This window comes from Raphanus sativus, chromosome 2 (assembly GCF_000801105.2).
Source record: "Raphanus sativus cultivar WK10039 chromosome 2, ASM80110v3, whole genome shotgun sequence".
Lineage (NCBI taxonomy): Eukaryota > Viridiplantae > Streptophyta > Magnoliopsida > Brassicales > Brassicaceae > Raphanus > Raphanus sativus.
In genome coordinates, this window is record NC_079512.1 from 36,231,252 (window position 1) to 36,255,443 (window position 24,192).

The 24,192-nt window shown below is 39.2% G+C and overlaps 6 protein-coding genes across 14 annotated transcripts in view; 3 read left to right on the top strand and 3 right to left on the bottom strand.

Annotated features, from left to right (window-relative positions):
* Positions 1–266: 266 nt before the first annotated feature.
* Positions 267–3,044, top strand: LOC108842327 (aspartate--tRNA ligase 2, cytoplasmic). Its single transcript, XM_018615200.2, has 9 exons — positions 267–889; positions 964–1,062; positions 1,164–1,271; positions 1,476–1,766; positions 1,854–1,964; positions 2,056–2,109; positions 2,202–2,397; positions 2,512–2,626; positions 2,711–3,044. Exons 1-9 carry the CDS (start codon positions 338–340, stop codon positions 2,835–2,837), a joined length of 1,653 nt encoding a protein of 550 aa, XP_018470702.1. The 5' UTR covers positions 267–337; the 3' UTR covers positions 2,838–3,044.
* Positions 3,045–3,307: 263 nt separating this feature from the next.
* Positions 3,308–5,970, bottom strand: LOC108842328 (uncharacterized). Its single transcript, XM_018615201.2, has 4 exons — positions 5,865–5,970; positions 4,608–5,643; positions 4,183–4,454; positions 3,308–4,092 (listed from the first exon to the last, which is right to left on the bottom strand). The coding sequence occupies exons 2-4, from the start codon at positions 5,624–5,626 to the stop codon at positions 3,464–3,466; spliced, it is 1,920 nt and encodes a 639-aa protein (XP_018470703.2). The 5' UTR covers positions 5,627–5,643; positions 5,865–5,970; the 3' UTR covers positions 3,308–3,463.
* A 135-nt stretch (positions 5,971–6,105) lies between these two features.
* On the top strand, positions 6,106–12,808 carry LOC108843553 (uncharacterized). 3 transcript variants are annotated; one of them, XM_018616775.2, is made up of 23 exons: positions 6,106–6,315; positions 6,439–7,044; positions 7,116–7,424; positions 7,490–7,851; positions 8,014–8,653; positions 8,739–8,825; positions 8,910–8,956; positions 9,037–9,146; positions 9,267–9,367; positions 9,499–9,591; positions 9,781–9,867; positions 9,944–10,027; positions 10,392–10,460; positions 10,582–10,641; positions 10,731–10,802; positions 10,942–11,049; positions 11,137–11,213; positions 11,394–11,477; positions 11,602–11,713; positions 11,789–11,878; positions 12,034–12,099; positions 12,191–12,286; positions 12,488–12,808. In XM_018616775.2, exons 1-23 carry the CDS (start codon positions 6,235–6,237, stop codon positions 12,638–12,640), a joined length of 3,594 nt encoding a protein of 1,197 aa, XP_018472277.2. In that variant the 5' UTR covers positions 6,106–6,234; the 3' UTR covers positions 12,641–12,808. The 3 variants fall into 3 exon arrangements, with proteins under 3 accessions (XP_018472277.2, XP_018472279.2, XP_018472280.2); XM_018616777.2 differs by having other exon boundaries at positions 7,502–7,851; XM_018616778.2 differs by having other exon boundaries at positions 7,505–7,851.
* Positions 12,809–12,823: 15 nt separating this feature from the next.
* The window catches only part of LOC108843555 (probable nucleoredoxin 3), a 20,917-nt gene continuing 9,548 nt past the window's right edge, over positions 12,824–24,192 (bottom strand). The window contains exons 1-4 of one of the 5 annotated variants that reach the window (XM_018616779.2): positions 14,708–14,848; positions 14,142–14,251; positions 13,582–14,061; positions 12,824–13,501 (exon numbers count right to left, since the gene is read on the bottom strand). In XM_018616779.2, coding sequence (XP_018472281.1) covers positions 12,905–13,501; positions 13,582–14,061; positions 14,142–14,246 — 1,182 coding nt within the window. In that variant the 5' untranslated portion in view covers positions 14,247–14,251; positions 14,708–14,848 and the 3' untranslated portion in view covers positions 12,824–12,904. Of the gene's footprint in view, positions 13,502–13,581; positions 14,062–14,141; positions 14,302–14,707; positions 14,849–24,192 lie in introns of those variants that run through there. The other 4 variants (XM_057003484.1, XM_057003481.1, XM_057003483.1 and 1 more) reach the window with 4 other exon arrangements.
* LOC108839559 (probable LRR receptor-like serine/threonine-protein kinase At4g31250) lies at positions 15,022–18,601 on the bottom strand. The gene is made up of 3 exons (XM_018612310.2): positions 17,923–18,601; positions 16,544–17,245; positions 15,022–15,950 (listed from the first exon to the last, which is right to left on the bottom strand). Exons 1-3 carry the CDS (start codon positions 18,599–18,601, stop codon positions 15,274–15,276), a joined length of 2,058 nt encoding a protein of 685 aa, XP_018467812.2. The 3' UTR covers positions 15,022–15,273.
* Positions 20,131–22,574, top strand: LOC108828905 (gamma-glutamylcyclotransferase 2-2). 3 transcript variants are annotated; one of them, XM_018602572.2, is made up of 9 exons: positions 20,131–20,433; positions 20,994–21,105; positions 21,224–21,300; positions 21,382–21,438; positions 21,523–21,579; positions 21,682–21,722; positions 21,836–21,907; positions 22,007–22,086; positions 22,190–22,574. In XM_018602572.2, the coding sequence occupies exons 2-9, from the start codon at positions 20,997–20,999 to the stop codon at positions 22,378–22,380; spliced, it is 684 nt and encodes a 227-aa protein (XP_018458074.1). In that variant the 5' UTR covers positions 20,131–20,433; positions 20,994–20,996; the 3' UTR covers positions 22,381–22,574. The 3 variants fall into 3 exon arrangements, with proteins under 3 accessions (XP_018458074.1, XP_018458067.1, XP_056859465.1); XM_018602565.2 differs by having other exon boundaries at positions 20,136–20,433; positions 20,981–21,105; XM_057003485.1 differs by lacking the exon at positions 20,131–20,433 and adding an exon at positions 20,687–20,835 and having other exon boundaries at positions 20,981–21,105.

Genomic DNA, 24,192 nt, shown 5'->3' on the forward strand with positions numbered 1-24,192 from the left:
ACTCTCTGTGATAAACTGTCTCACACGCGCTTTAAAGTGCTGACACGTGTCCCACTCTCCGCAGCGGATGATTGGAGGGGCGCGTAAGTTGCTTTAAAGTTACGAGCAACAGTTCTTTTTTCTCCTTCACGCTTTGTCTTCTTCTGTAACATTTACTTTTCCTCTTTTGTGTCGACTTTTAATATCAAAAGCCCATCAAGGCCCAACCCAACATCAAATTTAACACGAAATATTATCATCAAAACAAACAACTTAGGGTTTTTCCACATTTCTCATTCTCCATCGCGTGGAAAAGAAAGCAAGCAAACGATTTTGAGTTATCGCCATCATCATCACCATGTCGTCGGAGCCGGAGATTCCATCATCATCCACAGAGACACCGGAGGAATCCGGAGAGAAGATCAGCAAGAAAGCGGCCAAGAAGGAAGCCGCGAAGCTGGAGAAGCTGCGCCGCCGCCAGGAGCAAGAAGAAGAAGCCGCGCGCAAGACCGCTTCCCTCTCTCTCGAGGACGAATCGTCTTCAAGGAACTACGGTGACGTCACGCTCACCGAGTTGCAGTCCACGGCGGATCCTAAAGCCGGGAAGTGGAGGGAGGCTGTCGAGGGAAAGAAGTGGACTAACGTGAGCGAGCTGGTGGAAGAGATGACGGGGTCCGAGGTTCTGATCAGAGGCCGTGTGCACACGAATCGTCCCATCTCTAACAAAAAGGGGTTTGTGTTCTTGAGGCAGAGTGGATTCACAGTTCAGTGTGTGGTTACTGAATCGAAGGAGAATAATGTGAGTGTCAACATGGTTAAGTTCCTTAAGCAGCTGAGTGGCGAATCTTTTGTCGATGTTATTGGTATCGTCGTTATCCCTAAGGATCCTGTGACGGGAACCACGCAGCAGGTACCAGTTCGTTTGATTTGTTCATTGTGAGTCACATCAAAAGACGTTTAACTTTTAAAAGTGTTATTTGGTAGGTTGAGATTCAAGTGAGGAAAGTGTACTGCGTCAACAGTGCCTTGCAGAAGTTACCACTTATTGTCGAGGACGCTGCCCGCAGTGAAGCAGAGATTCAGGTAACCTAGTAATGATGTTTTCGAGATTAGTGTTGGAACTGGTATCTTGATTATTTTGTTATGGCTTGTGTTCTTATTATAAGAGCTGTTGATTGTTGCAGGCTGGGAAACCTGGTGCTAATCAGGATACGCGTTTGAACTACAGAGTGATCGACCTCAGGACACCAGCTAATCAAGCTATCTTCCGCATTCAGTGCCATGTCCAAATTGTAAGGCCATCTTCTACAAGGACAACAACATGGAGGATTAGGGTTTTTATCTTTTTGTGTTATTAGTGTATGCATCAAGACTAGGATAAAGTTTTCACTGAACATATGTTATCAGAACTGTGCTAATAGTAATCCTGGTCCTTCCATGATTTAATTTCTTTCTTCTATGTTGCATGTGCTGAATAATATCTAATAATTGTGCAGGCATTCAGGGAATTCTTACTATCTAAGGGGTTTCTTGAAATCCACACACCGAAATTGATTGCTGGGAGTAGTGAAGGTGGTGCTGCTGTGTTTAGGTTGGAGTACAAAGGGCAGCCTGCTTGTCTAGCTCAGTCTCCTCAGCTTCATAAGCAGATGGCAATATGTGGTGACTTGGAACGCGTCTTTGAGGTTGGTGCTGTTTACAGAGCAGAAGACTCGTTCACTCATAGACATCTGTGTGAGTTTATTGGTCTCGATGTGGAGATGGCGATTCACAAGCACTATTCTGAGGTAAGTTTGTGCTGTTTGTAATATGATTTCCTCTCAAGTAACTATAAAGTTTCTGCCACTGGTGCTTAATACTTGTTGTCTGTGCAGGTAATGGATATTGTGGGCGAGTTGTTTCCGTTCATATTCACTAAATTGGAAGAGAGGTGCTCGAAGGAACTTGAAGCTATTAGAAAGCAATACCCATTTCAGCCATTGAAGGTAACAATGCTATTTAAGCAAGTAATTTGAGGAAGCTGAGTTTTTTTTTCCGTATATTGTTGTATTCTGATGATCTGCACTAAACTTGCAGTTTCTTCCAAAAACATTGATTCTACCCTTTGCAGAAGGGATTCAAATGCTTAAGGTAAGACTAGTCTTTTTTGCATTTGACTTGATGAGTTATCTGAATAGACTATTAGTAACAATTGGTTTCCGTAAATCTTGATGTGTTTACAGGAAGCTGGTGTCGAGGCTGATCCTCTTGGAGATTTAAATACAGAAGTTGAGAGAAAGCTTGGCCAGCTCGTTCTGGAGAAGTACAACACAGAGTTCTACATCCTGCATCGCTATCCTTCGGCGATTAGGCCATTTTACACTATGCCTTGTGCGGACGATCCTAACTACAGCAACTCATTCGATGTCTTTATAAGAGGTGCATCTTTGAGTTTCTGTTTTATATCTTATGTGTCCTCTTACCGATTAAGCTGTCTTCTCAACCGACTACGTTTCCACACTCTAATACTTATGTTTGCGGATTCTGTCCTAGGTGAGGAGATCATATCAGGAGCTCAACGTGTCCATGACCCGGAACTTTTGAAGGAACAGGCAACACGAGTTGGCATTGACGTCGAGACAATAAAAACATACATTGATTCATTCAGGTAATAAATAAACCACAAACTGAGCCAGTTTGGTTTCTAGCATTGGTGATCATAGTTGACGCTACAAATAAAAAATATTTACAGGTACGGTGCACCACCTCACGGTGGATTCGGAGTGGGTCTGGAGCGAGTGGTAATGCTCTTCTGTGGCCTCAACAACATCCGCAAAACATCGCTCTTCCCTCGTGACCCTCTAAGACTCGCTCCCTAATATCTTTCCATCTCAAAGCTAAAGCGGTGGATCATTGTCAAACTCTGCTGATTTTTCTCATGAATACTTCTAAGAGTTTTAATGGCTGATATTTGTCTTTTCCTCTCATTCTTGCCCTTTCGAGCAAGTGAATCTTGTTTTAGTTCTGTGATACTTGTGTTTCTGTCACATTACCGAGTAAAGTAAACCCCTGTTCTTTTTATCAAAGGCTTTGCATTACCTAAATAGATGTTCAAGAGCTATGGTCTATTTCAAAGTTGAATAATATTACACATGTCGACAAAGCCGAGATATTTATATCACAGTTCTGTATACGAGGAAAAAGGATATAATAGTATTATGTCTTCTTAATTTCTGCGTCTTTGTCAAGGTTTTGCGTTACCATTAACAGAAATACAAAATCTCTAATTTCTTGATTAAAACATGAAATGAGAAGAGCTATCAAAAAGTTTGGTTTAGTGCAAGAAAAATTAACGCAAGATAAATGGCTGTGTTGATAAGTCTTTTTTCCAAAGCTGAGAAGATCATATTTTTGTCACAGTAACAAGACAACAAGGCTTAATTGCGTTGCTCTAAACAAACTGAAGTAGAGTAGCCCATTAGAAGATGAGAAGTTGAACTGAATCTCATCTGGCTGTAGATCTTGCACTCATGGTTGTGTGATAATTCGTACTTCTGTGTTTCCTGTAAGATGTATAAACATCATCATACTGAGTTGGTTCGTTTGGATCAGCTGTTGCTCCAAGTCCCAATCTCCCGGACGTGCTCTTTTTATCGGTGCTTCCATCCGCATACGTTCCTGTCTCAGGGTCCACCTGTAGATTAGGAGGTGGAGGAATGCATGCACCTCCTTTGCGCACTGGACTGTCCCGCTCGTAATCGTCATAGTCGTCTTGGGATTCAGATCCCATGGGACCTTCACTCGGGTTCACCTCACCTATCTCTTTGAAGAACTTTGATACTCTCTCGAGTACTTGAGATTGAGGTGTAACAGACGGGGGTATGACGGTCGGGATATCAAGAGGGCTCAGTGGAGAGTAAGGCACACCACTTCCAACCTGCATCTTTCTGACCATCCCAGGGATCAGACCAGGAGGAAAAAGAGGATAAGGAGCCGGCTTCTCACCAGCAGGTGGCTGTGTTGGAGGTGGAACAGAGGGGTTAAGCGGTACGGAACCGGGAAAGGCACCAGGAGGAATCGAATTTAAGTTCATTGTGCTAGGAACATTACTGCTTTGTGGCTGTTGCAGCATTCCTGCAAGTGGATATAAAGATAGAAAAAAAAACTTGTTGGTGTCTGGTTGAGTTATGTTTTAATGTTTCTCTCAGGGAAGAGCAGGAGTACCTGGATGCTGCAATGAGTTTGCTGCTATAATGGGTGAACGAGAAAAGGTATTTGGAGGTGGTCCACTTTTCATCTCTTTCTCAAGGGAGGAGATGGTATCTTGATCAAAAACCTCCTTAGAAGCCCAGAACTGCAACAGGTTCTCCAGACGTGACTGGTTCGCTTCCTTGTTATGTGGACAGTGGTAAATCTTTCCCAGCATGGACCCCAAAACAGGTCTGAAAGCAAGGGCTTCGTTGTCAAACTCGTGCAAGTTTGTCCTCCTCTGCAAACTGTGTTAAAAAGGAAACATAGCATCAGCCGACAAAATGAGAAAATATTATTTACAACACATATATACCAAATGAACCAGAATTTGAAAGCATAGACTATACAATAAGCCTCGTGAATTATGTAAACAGCAACCAGTGATTTAGTTTAGGTACCTGTCAAAGAGAATGTCATTAGCAAGATAAACAATGTGCATCTGCTTCTCAGAATCATCCGTTGCAAAGACCCTGTCTCTAAGCGCTTCAGCCAAAGCTGGAGCAAAGGGAGATCTTTGCATGAACCAAATCTTAGCACTTTTGATAGAGTCTTTAGTGCCATTCAGATTAGCCAAGACACTATTCAGCTCCACCGCAACATCAGCAGGGAGTGGACCAGAAAGACCTCTGAACGCATGAGTTGACTGATCAAAATCAGGACGAGCATGTGGCGGCGGTGGCGCAAACGGATGAGGTTGCTGCGGAAGATGATGATGCTGCTGTTGCATCTGCTGGTGGTCATGGAACGGTGGGAAAGAAGGTTGGCGAACCGGCGGAACTCCCAAAGCACCAGGACTCATCATGGGATTCGGCGGGTGATGTATCATAGGCATAGAAGCTGAGGGAAACTGAGGAGGATCGAAAGGTCCACCAGGGGGATGATGATGCATAGAGATAAACTGCTTATAGCGGTAATAACCATGCCCTTCACCACCAAAGAGAAACGCATAATCAGGGTTATCCTTCTGTCTATCACGCATCATAGCCTCGAACTCAGGACCGTTCTTAACGGAATACTCAACAAGCTTATCTATACGCTTCTGAAGCTCAGGGTCAGCTGGAGGTGGAGGAGGAGGAGGAGGAGGAGCTGAGTCATAAGGTCCAGGGAATGGGGGAGGAAGGTGATGATGATGTGGAGGGAAAGGTTGAGGTTGCTGCTGTTGATTAAACATCTGTGGGTGCTGCTGCATAGGATGCTGCTGGTAAGGGAACTGCTGCTGCTGCTGCATAGAAGGATGAGGAGGAGGAGGCATGAAACCAGAAGCATTCATTGGTGGTGGTGGTGGATACTGTTGATGATGTTGAGGATGGAATCCAAATTGCTGCTGTTGTTGTTGTTGTTGAAAGTTGGGGACTTGTTGCTGAGCATAAGGCAGCCCAGAAGATGCAGCATAATCGTGCTGCTGCCTTCGATCCATCTGTAAACGCTGAACACCTGTGTTGTAGAGATTTTAGGAATGCACAATCGAAATTTATCATATCAATCAACACAACAACAAACCAACTTCTTCTTCTACACTAGCGAATCAGTATCTAAGAGTCTATAACACAGGTGAATCGAAGAATCTAACAACCAAAAGCAACATCGAGTAACGAAAAGCTGAGATCACGAACAAGAAACAGAAGCCGAATTGGAGAGAGAGCGAGGAACAATACCTAGTTATATCGCTTGGGGAAGATGGAGCAGCAGAAGCTAAACTTAGCTGAAGACGAAGAAGAACGAAGAATGTGAAAGAAAACAAACGAAAGACAGACGGAGAGAGCCCTTATTGGGCCGAGAAGCCCATTTACAAGACCCGTACCGAGTTAAATTGATGGGTTTAATTTAATAATAACTGATCCGACCCGGATTATAAACAGATAAACCCCAGAGAGGAGAGGTAAACCCTTATTAGTCCTCTCTCCTTTCTTCTTACTCCGCCATTAGCAAAAATCTTTTCTTCTTCTTTCGTCTGGTTTATATGAGAAGCAACGAAAGCACTCGTGGCACGATTTGAAACCTTCTGAATCAATTAGACTGTTCCTAATGCAGAGGACGCTCTCACTTGCGGCTGCTAAGTCTTCTTCTTCGACTTCACCTCTGTCTCTTCGTCCTCTCATGGCTAAGGTTTTGTGTTTTTTTCACTCTTTCCTCTTATGGGCTACTCAATTTCTCCATTTTCGATTCAAATTTTTCTTCTTTATGCCTAAATGTTTATACTTTGGATTACTTGTTTTCTGTCGTTTGCAGTTTCAGTGCAGGGCAATTCAGAGTTTCCCAGCTTCATCTTCCTCTTCATTAGTCAGAGTCGATAGAGTCTGTAGAAACGTATGCCAGGTTCAGTTCAAAAGAGAGAACGCAAGCTGTTTTAAATTAGCTTGCGCACTTCCTTCCTTCGGTTCCTCCGTTAGTTACGCAGCACATTGGAGCGGTTCAAGTTTAAGTTCTTTAGGTAATAGTTTCAGACTGTTTCCTGGGAGGTACTTTTCTCAAGTCCCTAATACTGGGAATAAGGATAAGGTTGTCAAGAAGTTCAATAAGAACTGGAATAAGAAGAATAAGAAGAATGAGGTTTTGGCTTCCTCAGAAGCTCAAGTGGTGACTGCTACCGAACCGGTTATTGGAGATGTTAGCAGTGGCATCAAAGTGGATTTAGCAGCTGCACCTTCACCTGTTGGTACGCAGCCCTCAACTACTGTCAAACCAAAACGGCGCCCAAAGAAAAAGAAAGTTGATGATAAATCTTCTTCGACTGTGTCGGCTTTAGAAGAGGTCTCTGTAGAGGAGAGTTTGAAAACCATTCCCAAGACTAAACATTCTGGTTCTGGAAATCGGAAGTCTTCTTCATCTGCTAAGGTTTTAAACTTTTTAATTTTTTTTTTTGGATTTTCACCCTTGCGGATTTTACCTAACAGTATGGTTCTCAGAAGGAGGTGGCAAAAAATCCCACAATTTCTGCTCCATCAGAAGCAATCAATGCGCCAAAACAGGAGAAGGTCTCGGCTTCTTCAGAAGCTAAGGTGGTGGAATTATCAACTGAAGCTTCACCTGCTAGCAATGGTAAGCAAGCCTCTACTGCCAAAACAAAAAGGCGGCCGAAGAGCAAGAAAGTAGATGATAAGTCATCTCCAGCGGTACCAGTTCTGGAGGCGATCTCTGTTGAAGAGAGTTCAAAAAGCGTTCCCAAGCCAAAACATCATTCTGGTTCTGGCAAACCGAAATCTTCATCCGCTAAGGTATTTTTAAACTTCTAAATTTTTGTGAGATAAATAGTTTTGCTCTTGCTTACTTTACCTAACAGTACACTTCTCAGAAGGAGGTGGCAAAAAATCCCATAGTGGAGGTGCCCAAAAGTGGAAAACCGAAGCAGGTTTCTCAAGCGCAGCCCATGAAAAACAGCATAGAGCACCGAGGTCAAAATGCTTCTAAACCGCTTTTTCCGCCAAGTGGGAAATCTGTTATTGTCGTTGAGTCAATCACAAAGGCAAAGGTTATTCAGGGTTATCTTGGTGACATGTATGAGGTTTTGCCAAGTTATGGTCATATCAGGGACCTGGCCTCAAGGTCTGGTTCAGTGAGGCCAGATGACGATTTTAGCATGGTTTGGGAGGTTCCATCTTCCGCCTGGACTCATATTAAGAGCATAAAGATGGCATTAAATGGGTAAGGTTTCTTACTTGTTAAGCTACTTTTAAAAAATCCACATTAACTATCCTCTCTTTAGAATAGTTTCCTGGTGTGTCATTGTGCTGTCTAGCTATTGAGATATATATAAATGCTTCAAGCTATGCTTCTCTATCTCATTCTGCTTACCTTATTCCTCAGAGCTGAAAATCTGATTCTTGCATCGGATCCAGATCGTGAAGGAGAGGCAATCGCCTGGCACATCATCGAGATGTTGCAGCAGCAGGGTGCCTTGCACGAGAGTATGACAGTAGCAAGGGTTGTATTTCACGAGATAACTGAATCGGCCATAAAAACTGCACTTCAGTCCCCACGAGAAATTGACGGGGACTTGGTACACGCATATCTCGCACGGCGTGCTCTTGATTATCTAATCGGATTTAACATTTCACCGCTTCTTTGGAGGAAACTTCCAGGTTGCCCATCAGCTGGGCGAGTCCAGTCTGCTGCTTTGGCTCTTATATGTGATAGAGAAACTGAAATTGACGGGTTTAAGCCTCAGGAGTACTGGACTGTAGGGATCAAAGTGCAAGGGAAAGATAATTCATCCGCTGTTTCAGCTCACTTGACCAGTTTAAATTCCAAAAAGTTGAGTCAGCTTTCTATCAGCTCTGAAGCAAAGGCTCAGGACATTGAGCAAAGGATAAAGTCAGAAAGTTTTCTAGTTAAGGGCATTAAAAAAAGCACTACAAGGAAGAATCCACCAACTCCATATATAACATCAACCCTCCAGCAGGACGCTGCTAACAAATTGCATTTTTCATCAGCTTATACCATGAAGGTTAAGAAACTGAAACTTTATTCTTTCTTTTTTTATTTCGCTTTTTTTATTGACTGCATGTTTGCTGATAATAAGTACATTTCAGCTTGCTCAAAAACTCTATGAGGGTGTCCAACTTTCCGATGGTCAATCAACTGGTCTTATAACATACATGCGAACAGATGGTTTACATGTGAGTGACCTCTATACTTTGTTTTGATTTTCAAAATCATTATAATTTTCCTGGATTTATTTATTTTGTTTCTGTTCCCATCAGATTGCTGATGAAGCTATCAAAGATATACAGTCCTTGGTGGAAGAAAGGTAAGACATGTAAATGCATCTGCAAGTCCATTTGATTTTACTTGAGAAAACTTTATCAGTCATTAACTTACTATCTGCAGATATGGGAAGAACTTTACATCAGATGGTCCTCGTAAATATTTTAAAAAGGTTAAAAACGCTCAGGAGGCTCACGAAGCTATTAGACCTACCAATATACGTAGATTACCGTGTAAGTACAATCATTTACCAGTGTTTCTTCAGGTTATATGAATTACTTTAGTCATCATCAGTATTTTATTATATAATTTTATTTGTCATAACTCTCAACATCTTTTGCATGCATTTCCAGCAACGATTGCTAGCCTGCTTGATGCGGATTCTCTAAATTTATATACCTTAATATGGTCACGAGCTGTGGCATGTCAGATGGAGCCTGCTTCTGTTGTGCAGGTAATATATGTGCTAATTTTCCTTTAAGTCATGCATATAGTGTCATGCCGGCTAATATGTGAGTTACTCAAGGTTCAATTTTGCAAACTAACATATTTTTCTATTGTATTTCTAACTCTTTTCTTTCTCAGATACAACTTGATATTGGAAATGCCTCTGAATCCATTATCTTCAGATCTTCATGCTCAAAAGTCGACTTCCTTGGATACCAGGCAGTTTACGAGGTACAACCTATTTCATATTATCGATGTTTTCATATAGTTTGGCTTGTAGGAGCAATTTTTGTAACTTTCCTTTGCTCTAATTGTCATCTGCAGGTTTTTTGACGTCTTTTCCTAGTTAGGTTTCAATTTTCTTTGTTATGAGCTAGTGACAGATCCTTCTAAGTAAATTTTTGTTGTTTTATGTTTTAGGACCCCGAAGCTAAGGCAATCAGAACCAAAGACGATGAAAAGACTCGTGAGCGGGAGGAAACTTTTGAAACTCTCAGTTTGTTGAAGGTGCCATTCCTAATATCACAAAAAAAATTTACGTATGCTTTTACCGTGGTTGTCATTTTCTTTCTCATCTTTTCAGGATGGGGATCTGCTAAATATTGGCGAAGTGGAACTCAAGCAGCACTATACTCAGCACCCACCACGCTATTCCGAGGGGTCACTGGTATAGTGTTCCTCATTTCTTTCGTTTCATAAGTTGGTCTAAGATCTAGTTCCACACTATGTTTCCATCAGTGTAGACTCTTCTTGGATTAGTGGTGACAGTGAATAGTTTTCTATAGGCTAAGAGGAATATATATGATTAGGAAAATGAGGACTGACTCAGTTTTTTTTTACTAGAAAAAAAATCCGCTCGTTTTTTTTTTTACCTTCTTGATCTTACTTACTGTTCTCAAGTCAAAAACTGAACTATTCTGAACAATGAATTTGTTGGTTACGCAGAGATATTAGGCATGAAACTGTTTTTAGTGTACTGTCGCCAGGTCTTACAATACATAGTTTGTTAAACATGTTTTAATGTTATTCAGATCAAAAAGCTTGAGGAGCTCGGGATAGGTAGACCCTCGACATATGCATCTATATTTAAAGTTCTACAGGTATGTGCTTGGTTTAAGAAAGTGGTGTGTTTTTTTTCTATTGCTTCTGTTACTTGCTAGAGGTTAAAGAGAGACTCTTAAGTCACCTGAAATTAGCAGTAACCCTCCTTTACTTGTACAGGACAGGAAGTACCTAACAATAAAGAGCCGAGTACTGTATCCGGAGTTCCGTGGGAGGATGGTATTTTTTTCCCTCATTAATTAAGCTCCACTGGTTCATGATTTAGTAAACCAACCATTATCTTTCTAACCTCTGTACTATGTTTCCAGGTTTCAGCTTTTCTTACCAACTACTTCACCGAGGTCACAGACTACAGTTTTACTGCTGATATGGAGACTGAGGTGGATTATTAATTTGTTTTGTTTTTTTTGCTCGAGGCTGTATTGGCTATAGCAATTTCTACATATTCCATATATATATTTTTACGATATTCATAGATGAGATAATCAATATTTTGCTTATGAATGATTTTCCTTTCAGCTTGACAACGTTTCTGGTGGTGTAACTGAATGGAAAGGTCTCCTAAGAGACTACTGGACACGATTCAGCGCTTATTGTAAACGTGTCGAAAATGTCCAAATCCAACAGGTACTCTCTGAGAATACGTTCTTTTAAGTCTACTTTTCTGGAAAGAAAGATATTCTTAGATTCTTACGTTATCATATACATTTACAGGTGGAAAAAATGTTGGAAAAAAGATACGAGGACTTTTTGTTTTCTTCCCTTCCCGATCCCACACGGACTTGCCCGAGGTCTTGCATCCCTTTTTCCCTTCCACATAATCTATAAGTTAGGAATTATAATCAATTTCAGGATAGAGAATCTGCTTTGTAAAACTCCTCTTATACATGGCATGGCAACCCATGCTAACACTTTCACGTGTATTCATAGTTTGAATCGAGTGTATGATTGGTTTCTTTTCCATATTTCAGTTGTTCGGAAGGCACATTAGTTTTCAAAGTTAGCAAGTTTGGTTCTGGTTATTTCATTGGTTGTGATGGCTACCCTTCATGCAAGTAAGTTGCTGGCTTTTGGATCTCTTAACTTTTTTCACTTGAGATGCCTTGGAGTTTGTTATCTATCAATGTTATTATCATGGTCCACCTATATAATTTAAGCTATGTGGTTCATATGCATCAGGTTCGTTGCCAAAACACTATATGGAGAGGATGAAGATGAAGATGATCCTCCAAAGAATACCTGCGTAGAAGAGCCCAAATTACTGGGTGTTCATCCCAATACCAGTGAGAAGGTGTCCACTGCTCTGACCTGACCCTCTTCTGTTGTTGACAACTTCAGTTTTGCTGAAATCCATTTCCTTGTTCAGGTTATTTTGAAGTGCGGCCCCTATGGGCATTATGTACAGCTTGGTGAGGACAAAAAAGGACACGTACCAAAACGAGCAAATGCGTCCCATGTATGTTTGGAGTTTTTATCAAATAAAACGTTCTCTATGTTTCTCTTACTGAGTAAACGTTCAAGTGTGCATCTGTGTGCCAGTTGTATTTTGGTGATATAATGCTTTGCCTTTTCTATACTGAGAAATCTCTTGCTACCTTAATTTTTTCTCAGATAAAGGATGTGAACTCTATTACGCTTGAAGGTGCTCTCGAATTATTACGCTATCCTCTGACACTGGTAAGCCTTATATTAAGGTTAAAGTTTTGTTGCGTTTCAACATTTTTGGAGAGTTGACTGCTGGCTTGATTTGCTCATTTCTGATCATCAGGGAAACCACCCTGAAGATGGGCAGCCTGTGTTCTTGAAGCTTAGTAAATCTGGATTTACTGTTCGACATCGCCGCACTATGGCTACTGTTCCCAAGGTATAGTTATGTTATCTACTGTTAATATGATGTGCTCTCAGTATATATATATAGTTAGAATAAGAGGACATTTTTTTAGGAGATGTTGGTCTTGTACTTGATAAGGAAATGAGCTGTGGATCTGCATCCACAGTGTATGATAGGATTTTAATATTTTGTTTAAAGTAGTTCTCATTTTAAAGATAACTTTGTACTTGGCAGAACGTTGAACCAGGTGAGGTTACTTTTGAGAAAGCAATGAAGCTCTTGTCTGGCAAAAATGTGAGACTGTGTGGCAGACCTAAGAGGAAGCCAACAGTTGTAGATGAGGAGGAAGAAGAAGAAGAAGGAGATGAAGAAGCTGTGGAGGCGTGAAGCCATTGTGCTAATTTACAATTGGTTAGTGAGCTTTCCATCAACGTGAACTATTTGAATATTCTTTTTGGTAATCAGAGTAATAATCGTAATAGTGAGAAAAAGATTGCATACAGTTGTAAAACTATAACACATTTGTTAGTGATATAAAAGTTCGATTATAATCCATTAACTGAGTCTTAATTTCAGAACATAACAGATCTTGATGTTTACTAAAAATCACAAAATCTTTTAATACAAATCACTATAAGGCTTTCTCTTTTCCTAAACCAACGATGCTTCTTGTTCTTCCACACAAGTAGGATGAAGATCATAATCGCAAGCATCACAAGAAAACGCCCAAAACTTACCTTGCTTCTTACAGAAATCACACACATAACCCTTGGCCATATCCAGCTTCAGCTCATGCGCATGTTTCTCATCTTTCACTTTCCTCGGAAACGAGTCCCCTTCTTTCTTCAAACAAGCTTCCAACTCAACGATCCTCGACTCCGTGAACGGATAACTCCTTGATCCGTACAGCGACACCATTTCTCTCGCGTTCGTGTTCACCGTTTTCCCTTCGGGTCCTATGATGACCAATGCAGGTATGAGTTTGATGTTGAAGATTCTACAGAGATCTTGTCTTGTTCTTCTGTCCTCGTAAGGGATTGCAAGCCACGGCATGTTGGTCATGTTGATGTTGAACTCTCTCGAGTCTCTGTCTGTTGAGACTAAGATGACTTCGAAGGAGCCTTTTGTGGAGGTAGCAAGCTCGTTGTACACATCTATGAGCTGAGAAGTGAAGGATCTAAAAGGCGGACACCAGTGTGCACCAAAGTATAAACCTATGGTCTTCCCCACAAGCTCAGATACTAGTACCTGCGTATTGCTCATAGACATAATCATCATCATAAAAGGATCTTTTGATCAGAAACAAAGATGATCTCTCGAGTTCTTACCTTACTTCCATTTCTAGAAACAATGTAATTTCGGGACTCATGGGCAAGGAGTTTCTCTAGCTGTCCTCCAACGCGCTTGGCGTCATCAATAGCTTTGAGTTCTTCTTTTCTCTTCTTAGTGAAAGGAAATGCTTCAGGACCATAGTCTTCAATCAGACCAATAACGTCGTCATCAACCGAGATCTCGTCTGGATATAGAGGAACAAGCGACGGGATACGAGCAACCCTGTACTTGTCAATTAACTTGTTGCGTAGGCTTAAACTGAAAGGAACCGCGAGCCATGACATGGACCAGAAGTGTTCGTAGAACGAAGTCATATCATGATCAAACGAGACAAAGATGATCTCGAGTTCTTCTCCTCGCTTCTGGAGACTCTCGTATAGTTTTACCAGTTCTGGAGTGAAGTCCTTGCATGGTCTGCACCAGTTTGCAGAGAAGAAGAGACAGATCGTTTTGCCGTGAATGTATTCCAGTGGCACCTGATAGAAGGTGAGCTTATGGTTTAGTATAGAAAAATCACAGACGGTATGAAGGAAAGAGAGAGAGAGTGATTGAGTACCTCTCCACTATGTGACAAAAGGAACTCAATCCCTTCAGCTGCTAGTATAGAGTATATATCATCGTTTTCGGGAAACTGGACTTGGTAATCTGCTGTTACTGCCATCTAAACTGCAACACCACTATGGCTATTTAAGCTTCTTGTACTTGGATAGAGAAACCTAAAATAATATGAGAATGGACATGCTTTTGTTGCCTTAGCCTTAAGATTAAGATAGGAGTATGCTATATATAATATGTTATTCAAAACGGCTAAAGTGAATTCCAATTCCCAAGGGTTTCTAAAGAACAGAGCACATCCTTTGTGACTGAGTGAAACAACACATGAAGACTGAGATGTTCTAAATAGCTCTACAATCAAACCTGCGTATTTTTTTCAGGTGATTAAAAACCCCTTAGTCCCATCTTAGATGATCAAACATACACAAATATGATGACCAGTTTAAAAACATCAGAAACCGAGAACACAACTGAAACGCAGACCATCTTTTAACAGGTTTTAAAGACGATGAACAGTATCAGAAGACCTGTTCAGAGAAAAAGGTAGCAAGGAAAAACTCAACATACCTGAACCAGACAGATACAAGGAAAACTACAGAGTAGAGAGTAGATTGCAACAAGATTTCACCACGTTTAATTCTTGTTTGATATTTTTTCTCTCGGTTGATCAAGGCTTGTAAATTCCAAGAAAAAGGGATAAAGGAAAATCACATGGAGACAAGAAAAATAAATATAAAAGATATAAAATTTTATTTAAGGTCTCTGTCGAACAGACTTGTAAAAGTAAAAATCAAAATATTCTCAAAGAATATACCAGCTGGAAACGTTACCCAGAATAGCTAAAGCAACAAAGCTTATGAAAACCATAAATTAATATTCTTGCTTATCTCAACAGTGGACAAGTTGAAGAAGACATGGACATAAAAGACAATTTTTCTTTTTTGCGTCTAGATGATGATACCAAACAAAGTGGCACGCGTATTCACAAAAGAAAAACAAAAGCTTAACTCATCAACCATAACTAAGAAAATAATTGAACGCAAATTAAAAAAAAAAGTGATCAGTCTTTACCTACAAACAGAGACGCAACAAACATCAATGAGAGACACAAGAGTTAGAGACAAGGAAGCCTATTACGCAAGCGAGAACTCCCCAGTCATGGCTCTTGAAAAACGATTATCACCATCACTAGCTGTCACGTACGAAGATCGAAAACTCTCTTGACTTCCACCCGCCTCTCTGTGATCAACTTCCTCTATCCGATCAACAGCCTCGTGAAGCTCCATTCTCCTCTCCACGTCCCAGTCACAACATCTCAACCCAATCTTGAGCAGCTTCAACATCTGCCCTTCCTGTTCTTTCCCTGCATGCATCTCCTTGTCAAACACGTCAGCATTCCACTCTGTTCTCGCTACCGACTCAACCCATGCAGCTAGCTCGTCATCAGCTCCCTTCCCTTGCCGGAGATAGTTCGCCGGAAACTTCCCCGTCAGTATCTCGAGGATTAAGATTCCCAAGCTCCAGACGTCAGACTTTCTTGATGTTCGGTCTTGCTGAGTGAACTCTGGTGACTTGTACGCCACCATGAACTGGTGAGATTGATCTTTGTTGACTACCGGCACGAGAGCGTAGTCCGTTAGTAGCGGCTCGAAGTCGTGGTCAAGCAACACGTTGGATGATTTGAGATGGCCGTGAGGGAGGTTCAGATCGGGGAATGTTCTGTAGAGATAAGCTAAACCTCTGGTGACTCCTCTTGCAATCTTTAGCCGGATCGGCCAATCCAAAACCACCTGACCGGGTGTCCGGTTCGCTTCAAAATCAACCAAACCAATTTTAATCAGATTCTTCCCAAATTACTTCTAGCAATATTATCCGAAACCCGAAAACCAAACCAAATCCGAACAGAAAAAACCGAGACCGAAACCAGACCAAAAGTTACTGAAACCCGACTGGTTTCTATATTTTTAAACCAAAAATTGAAACTGAATCGGGTCCGAAACCAAAAACTGAATGGATATCCAGAATATATTAAAAATAATAATTAATTTTAATTTAATACATATAAATATAATTTATAAATTAAAAATATCCAAAAAGGAGTTGCCCGGATATTTTTGGTTTTTCGGGTTTAACTCGGGTTTTCAGAATTTTTTTTGGTTTTTTGAGTTTTTAATCCAAACGAAACCCGTAATTCGGTTCTATTTCATTTTTTTTGAAAAAAATAGAAATCCGATTTGAACCCAACATTATCCGAACCGAACTGATCCAAAAATGTTCGGTTCCTAAACATCTCAACCCAAATAACCCGGAAACTAAATAAACCAAACCGAAGGAACCAAAAAAAAAACAAATGCCCGGTACTACCACAAATAATCATCATTAGAGGAGATGAATAACACTAACCATGGAGGAGATTGGCGAGGCTGCCATTGGGAATGTAATCAGTGACGAAAAGCTTCTCATCTTTCCTGTAGTGGAAAGCGATCAACGGAAGGAGATTAGGGTGAGACAACCGTCCGATCTTCTTCATATGATCGTAAAACTCTTCCCTCCCGATATTACTCATAAACCTAAACCTCTTCACAACCACCGCACGCCCGCTCGTCAGAGCCGCCTTGTACGACGATCCGAACCCCCCGCTGCCGAGAACCTCCGCCGACGCACGGAGCATATCCTGGAGCGTGAACTTCTCCTGATCGTTCCTAACGAAATGCAGCTTCCGTTGATCTCCTCCTCCTCCTCCCTTGTGATCTTCCTCTCGAGGCAGACCTCTCTCGGATAACACTGATGATGATGTTGCTGTTGAGTCTCGCTTCACGACTTCGTTGGCTAGCTTCCTGTACACCTTGGAGTCTTGCGAGCTCTTCTCACTTTGTTGTTGTTGCTCGGTTGGTCCATAGATTGTGCCGAGTCCGTGGCTTTGAGGGGCGTGATCGTGTTCGTTCCCTCCTTTGCGTTGACGACGGCTGAGGATGCAAATGGAGCAGAAGACGGTTATGAGGACTACGACGGCGAGGACGGTGAGAGCGAGGAGAAACACCGTGACCAACGGCGGACCAGTGTATCTGCAGCGAAGCAAAGGCGGTCCACACAGCCCCTTGTTACCTGTTTTAGACCCTCAAACGAATTATTTGAATTGTGAGATCTTACGTGGCCCCTTTGTCCATAGGCCCATTAAGCATTTAGAGAAAGATGACCATTTGAGAATTTCATTAATGTAACAATAATATATTTTGATAAAAACATAATTGTGTAGTAATTTCAAAATTAAAAAAATATAAATCAAATGAAATGAAATGAATTCATAGGTTTCAAAATCTCTATCGTACATTTTTTATTATTTTATTGTAAATTATGAAAATCTTATTGAAATATCTTTTGATTTATCATACAGAATATTTTTCACATATGATTCTAGAAGAAAACTAATCATATTGCAAACTGTCAAATTAATATTGTAACCTCACATGTAAAATTCAAAACGCTTGTAAACCTGCTGCTCACTAATTGCAAAGAGTCCTGTCCCATGACATAAAAAGTTCAAAGTTTCCCATGGTTGGTAATATCAGATGTTCAAATAATTCCTTATAGACTTTCAAGTTTTCAAGACTAATTGAATATGCGCATGCATTACTGATTGATATTTGTAAACTAAAACCACAGCCGTTATTATTTATTTCTCTACGGGTTAAAAACAGACTAATCACTTAGTACCTATATTATGATAAACAATCAAAGGAACAAGACATGATGATGATGATGATGATGATGATGATGATTACCTAAGAAGAAGGTGATGTTCATGAGGCCAAGATTAAATGGAATACGACCCTCTAATCGATTGTTAGCAACGTTAACGGTAACGAGATTACTCTGATCAAACGGTGGTATCTTCCCGGTGAACAAATTATCCTCAAGATTAACCTCAGTCAGCTTCGGCAGTTTCCCCAACGACTCGGGAATATAACCGGAAAACATGTTTCCTTCAAGATGAACCTTCACAAGATCCTTCATTCCGGCAAACAAACCACCGTCGATCTCTCCCGAGAACCGGTTATGCGCCAAGTAAAGATGCACTAGAAATGCAAGCCCGCCGAGTCCACTCGGTATCGGACCTTCGAAACGGTTGCGCATGAAGCTGACGCTCCTGAGACTCCGCATCGACCCGAGCGCTTGCACGTCAAGCGTCCCCGCGAGGCTCATGTTCTCGAGACGGAGAGCGTAGACGACGCCAGCGGAACACATCACTCCTTTCCATTTCGAGTCGCTTCCTTTTTTCCCGGTGCAAGGAGGATCGTTAGAGTCCCACCCGGTGAGGACGGTGGCGTTCACGAGAGATGACTTGAACTTCAAAAGAGCATCAGCGTCACCGTTCCCGGAGATAGGAACGGTGAAGCTGAAGGCGAGTAATACTAAAAGAGAGGATAAACATACCACAGCAGGTTTGTCATGACGGATCATCTCGATCGCCGGAGCGAAAACAAATCCAAAAATGTGTGTTTTGGAGGAAGAAGTAAGCTATATGATGAAGCTTTTTGTCGGAATGAGAATGAAAGGACGGCTGATGGCGAGATGACAGCAAAGGTCACGCAACAAATCGTTTTCGTCTTTTGCTAAAATGTGAGTTTTCATTTAGAAATGCTCCAAGAACGTGGAGCCAAGTAAGTATTTGTCTAATCTAAAGCTTGGATGGCTTAATCACAATCCTGGACTTGATTACGTGTTTCTAATCTTTCATTTTACTAGATTTTAAAATCTTGAACGTCTTATTCCGAATTTGACATTTTTTTGTGAGAGTAAATCTTTTTGTAGATTACATGAAAGTCAATGACCTCCATCAGTGTTGTCAAAACATATGAGTTGTACACATTTTCTTTTCTTATTACATCCACAAATTCAGATGTGTTGCCTCATAATTGTAGTGGTTAATTCAGCTTCGTCCCCTCTAATAATGTTTGTGACTATACATTGTATAATCTACTGCCTCACTAGGTGGTTTTGATTAATCATCCAATAACAGTGTACTTGAAAACATTGTAAATTTGTTCATGGCGTCGTCATACATTTCAGTTTTAGTATGGTTTCATTTATTTGAATTGGTTAGAATTTGTTACCAATATAATTAGTTAAATTATTGTATAACTTAAGCAAAAAAGACTCCATGGCCCAATGGATAAGGCGATCTGCTTGGACGAGTCTACACAGTCCCACACCGGAGTCTAGCCCACTATGGCCAATGCCCAATATCACAGAAAAGGGCTATTAGCAGTTCACATGCCCAAACCCATCTTGAATTTTGTCATGGCGTAATTCATGAACAAGCGCAATTGTCAATTTGTGAATAGTTAAAATAAAACTAGTCTTATTATATTTTTACCTTAAGCTAAGCCCTCCAAAAACAGTTAAATAAATTAGTCTTATTCCGTACCTTAAGTTAGTCCCCCCCCCCCAAAATATTGTTGTTTTAAGTAACCAGTGACGTCGGTGATGTATGTATCTGCGTTTGTGTAACAAATACATTCTGACTCTTGTGTGTTGTGTTTGTTAATTGTGTCTTCGTTTGCCTCAAAGATCAAAAAACTTTTCTAAATATTTTTAAAAACTCATGCATTACATTCACGGGCCAACAATGGTTATTGAACCGCGAGGGTGAATTCACAATAGACTGATAAAGTGATAAGGACATCTTTGTGTGCGTTAGGATTGATGATAGATAAATTCTCCAAATGTTTTTGTCATTTTGTAAAATTTGGAAATTAGTTTCTAAACGTATCTCTCTATTATGTAGGAAAAAAAAACATTTTCCACTAAAAAAAAAAGAAATTAATTAAAATTAAGAATAATTACTTTGTTTTGAGAAGAAATAAGTACATTGGGAAGACAAGCGTCTTCACCGGTCCGTCACGTGACCAATGGGACCGCGGAACAGACAAGTACCTAGATGAAACTTTGATACAACATTGCCCGTCTCATGAACACGCGGTTCTCTCTCTCTATAAATGCACCAATCTTCCTCCACATCGCCTCCTCCTCAACCCGAAAGAAGAAAGAGAAAAAAATAAGAGAGAGAGAGAGGGGGATTCAGAGAGAAAGGAGGGAGAAAGGAGCTATAAGTGGTCTCATCACCATTACCAGCTCCATTCGAACATAAACGACGTCGTTCCCTCTACCATCCTCTGCAATCTCTCCTCCCACCAGTTTCTCTCAGCTTTTTTTCGGGTTTTTATTTACGGGAGGAGATCTTGTCTACCCGTGGGATTGCGTTTTTCTCTTCACGAAGATCGTCCCTGACGGTAACGTTTTGATTTTTTTTGGTTTCTCCTCTTCTCCACAGCATTTAGGTGTAGGTATCTTCTTAACGAGTATTCTGTCTGGTTAAAATTAATGTTAATTGTAATCGGAGGAACTGTTTGATTACCATTATTGCACCAACTTCTATAGAAAAAAGTTAGGCCCTTTTTTTTTGGTCGATTTTGTTAGCACGTGTCCACTAGGTTTGGTGATTCATGCTCTTTATCTGCATCACTGCTATGGAAACTCATAACCTACCTAATTTTATTTCCCCCTTTGTTCTTTAAACTGAAACAAAGACGATTTCGTTTTGGGTCTTAATATTTGCTTGTCTGAGCTGTCCTGAAGAAAACTCTAAAACTGAGCTTACCTGTTGATGTTTAAAGCTCAAGTTGTGATTTGTCGTAATTATACATTGCACATATGTGTTCCTTTTGGCTCTTACCTTGTCTTTGCTTTACATGTTTTAGCTTTTTTCCGCGGCATTTACCCTCCACAAAATCATTTTATATATTAATCTTAGTTTTTTTTTTTTTAACGTGTTTACAGCATTTAACTGCAGAAGATGGTGATGTGGGTCTTTGGTTATGGCTCTCTTGTGTGGAACCCAGGATTTCATTACGACGAGAAAGTGTTGGGTTTCATCAAGGGATATAAACGTGTCTTTGATCTTGGTAACACTCCTTATCCCTTTTTTTTGTTCAAGTAAACAATTTGATTGATTGATTTATCACTTCTTCTCAAGTATTGATGATTGAAATTGATTCTCTTGTGTTTGATGTGACTTGTTAGCTTGCATTGATCACAGAGGTACACCAGAACACCCTGCAAGAACTTGCACACTCGAGAAAGATGAAGAAGCCATATGCGTAAGTTGCCTATATTATTCAGTGATCTTAGAGTCTGTTTAGTCTCATACATTCCTTAACAATCCAATACTTTTTTGACAGTGGGGTGCTGCTTTCTGTGTCCGTGGAGGGCCAGAAGAAGAACGTCTGGCTATGGAGGTATGTTCTCTGCATCCTAAAAACTAGTTTGCTTGATGTTTCATGTTCATGACTTTTGTGTCGATCAATCTATTTATCTACCAGTACTTGGAACGTAGAGAGTGTGAATATGATCTCAAGACATGTGTAGACTTTTACAAAGTGAGTCACAACATGCCCGACTCTATTCAAATACGCCTCCTATTCTCTTCTACTCCTAATAATGTTGACCTCAAAATGTTTCTTCTCTTAACTTTTACACAGGAAGATGATCCCCTGAAGCCATCTGTAACTGGAGTGATAGTGTAAGTTGTTTTCTCTTTACGGGTCCTTGAGAATGGCGCTGTGTCTTTTGCTTTTCTTCTGAAGTCTGCGTTGTGATTTATCATGAATGCGTTTTTTCTTTTACAATATTCAGATTCACTTCTACTCCAGACAAGGTCTCCAACAAGTATTACCTTGGACCTGCGCCATTAGAAGACATGGCAAGGTAAAACACTTAAGCCTCTACATCAACAACCTCTGTTCCTTCAATTTACACGGCAGATTCTTGTCCTCACACTAGCTAGTTGTTTTGATATATGTAAAGACAAATTGCGACAGCCAATGGACCATGTGGTAACAATAGAGATTATCTCTTCCTGCTAGAGAAGGCAATGCATGACATCGGTTAGTCCAAAGCTCCTTTCTTTTTTTATTAAACGTTGATAACCAACATAGACGTTTTTCTTGATGTGTTGAGCGTTGTTGTTGTTGTTGTTGTTTCATACAGGGCATGAGGAGGATTATGTAATAGAGCTGGCGAACGAGGTGAGGAAAGTTCTCGCAGAGTCCTCGACGATGAAAGTGACACCGGTGAAGGAACCAAGAGCGAGCCGTGTGTCTAACAAGTCAAAGAGCAATGTCCCCACGGCTCATCAGATACTTCCTTATCAACCGGAAGCTGTTGCCACTACGATATAGCTCTTGCATTCGTCTTTTAATTGGCTTTAGAGACAAAAAGTGATTTGTGAAAGCAGATCGTTTTGCTTCTTTTTTTTTAACAAACTTCGGTTGTCTTCCGTGTTGTCCTAACGAGTGATACTGATAGCCTTGCAAGCACTTTTTGAAGAATAATAAAAGTAACTTAGTTAATAAACTTAAAAATTATTTCTCTTTTTCGGATGAAAATATACATTCTTATGATGATAAAATATATATTTATACATTCTTACACTTATAAATCATTGCATTTTTGGATGAAAAAAAAGGTGCACATCTATCTATATTATTAAAGTTGAAGTACATTTTGGAGATGTTTGGAAACAAGTATAGTATTCTAAATGAAAGTTGTTTGGAAACATGAATAGTATTACATTAATTATATTTCTATATTTTAGTTAGCTTAATAATTTTATTAATTATATTACCTTAACGATAATACACATCATTAATTATATTAATTAATTGTATTTCTATATTTTAATTAGCTTAATAATTTTATTAATTATATTACCTTAACGATAATATATCTATATTATTAAAGTTGAAGTACATTTTGGAGATGTTTGGAAACAAGTATAGTACTCTAAATGAAAGTTGTTTGGAAACATGAATAGTATTACATTAATTATATTTCTATATTTTAGTTAGCTTAATAATTTTATTAAGTATATTACCTTAACGATAATACATATCATTAATTATATTACATTAATTGTATTTCTATATTTCAATTAGCTTAATAATTTTATTAATTATATTACCTTAACGATAATATACATCATTAATTATATTACCATAATAATAATAATGCAGATTTTTATTTATTAGTTAATCAATATAGATTTTGTGCCAATTATAAAATCAAAAATGTAAATAACTAAATTTTATATATAGTTAAATGTTCGATTTAGTAAAAAAAATTTATTTTTGTTTCAACCGGTGGAAAATAACGTAACCAAAAATATTATTCAAAACCATGTTTTTATGAATAAAATAATAATTTAAATAAAAAAATAAAAATGTGTTACATTTACTGTCACTTAATTTTTCATTTAATATAATTATTTTACTAAATAAACAGTTTTTAATCTGTTTATAAAATCAGTTAGGCATGAACATTTATACTATTAAAATATTTCTTATGAATATGGTCTTGACTTTTCCAATTAATTACAAATATTGTATGTACCTTTTTGCCAGTAGTATTTGCAACCAGTAAAAAGTCATTATTTTGTAATTACAGTAAATAGTATTTAATAATTCAGTTCTTAGCTTTTTTAAACATTTTGTTTCTTAAATATTTACACCATATCTTTCCAAAAAATCTTTCACGTTAGTAATTATTTGAAATCATTTATTAAATGAAACCTCAAAATAAAATCAAGTTTAAATAACAAATGATTAAATCAACAAAATCATAATACGGGTCTGAATTATCTCAACATCTTAAAAATAGTTTCATTTAAAATAAAAACTAAATCACATAAACTAAATTTAATAAAATTATAGAAAATGTTTTGAAATGCACAAATACTTTTTTCAATACAGAGAGTGTTGAAGATATTAAATATTTTATTTAAATTAAAAAAATCGATGTAAAATAAGTTTAACTTCGGGTTCAATAAATAAAATTATATTACGGATTAGAATTATCTAGAGTCTTCAAAAATTTAGTCATATTTAAAATAACAAAATAAGTTATATAAGTAAATTTAAGATAAATTTTATAAAAGGTTAAATATATAATTTATCAAAAATCATAATTTTTATTACGTAAAATAATTTTTCCAA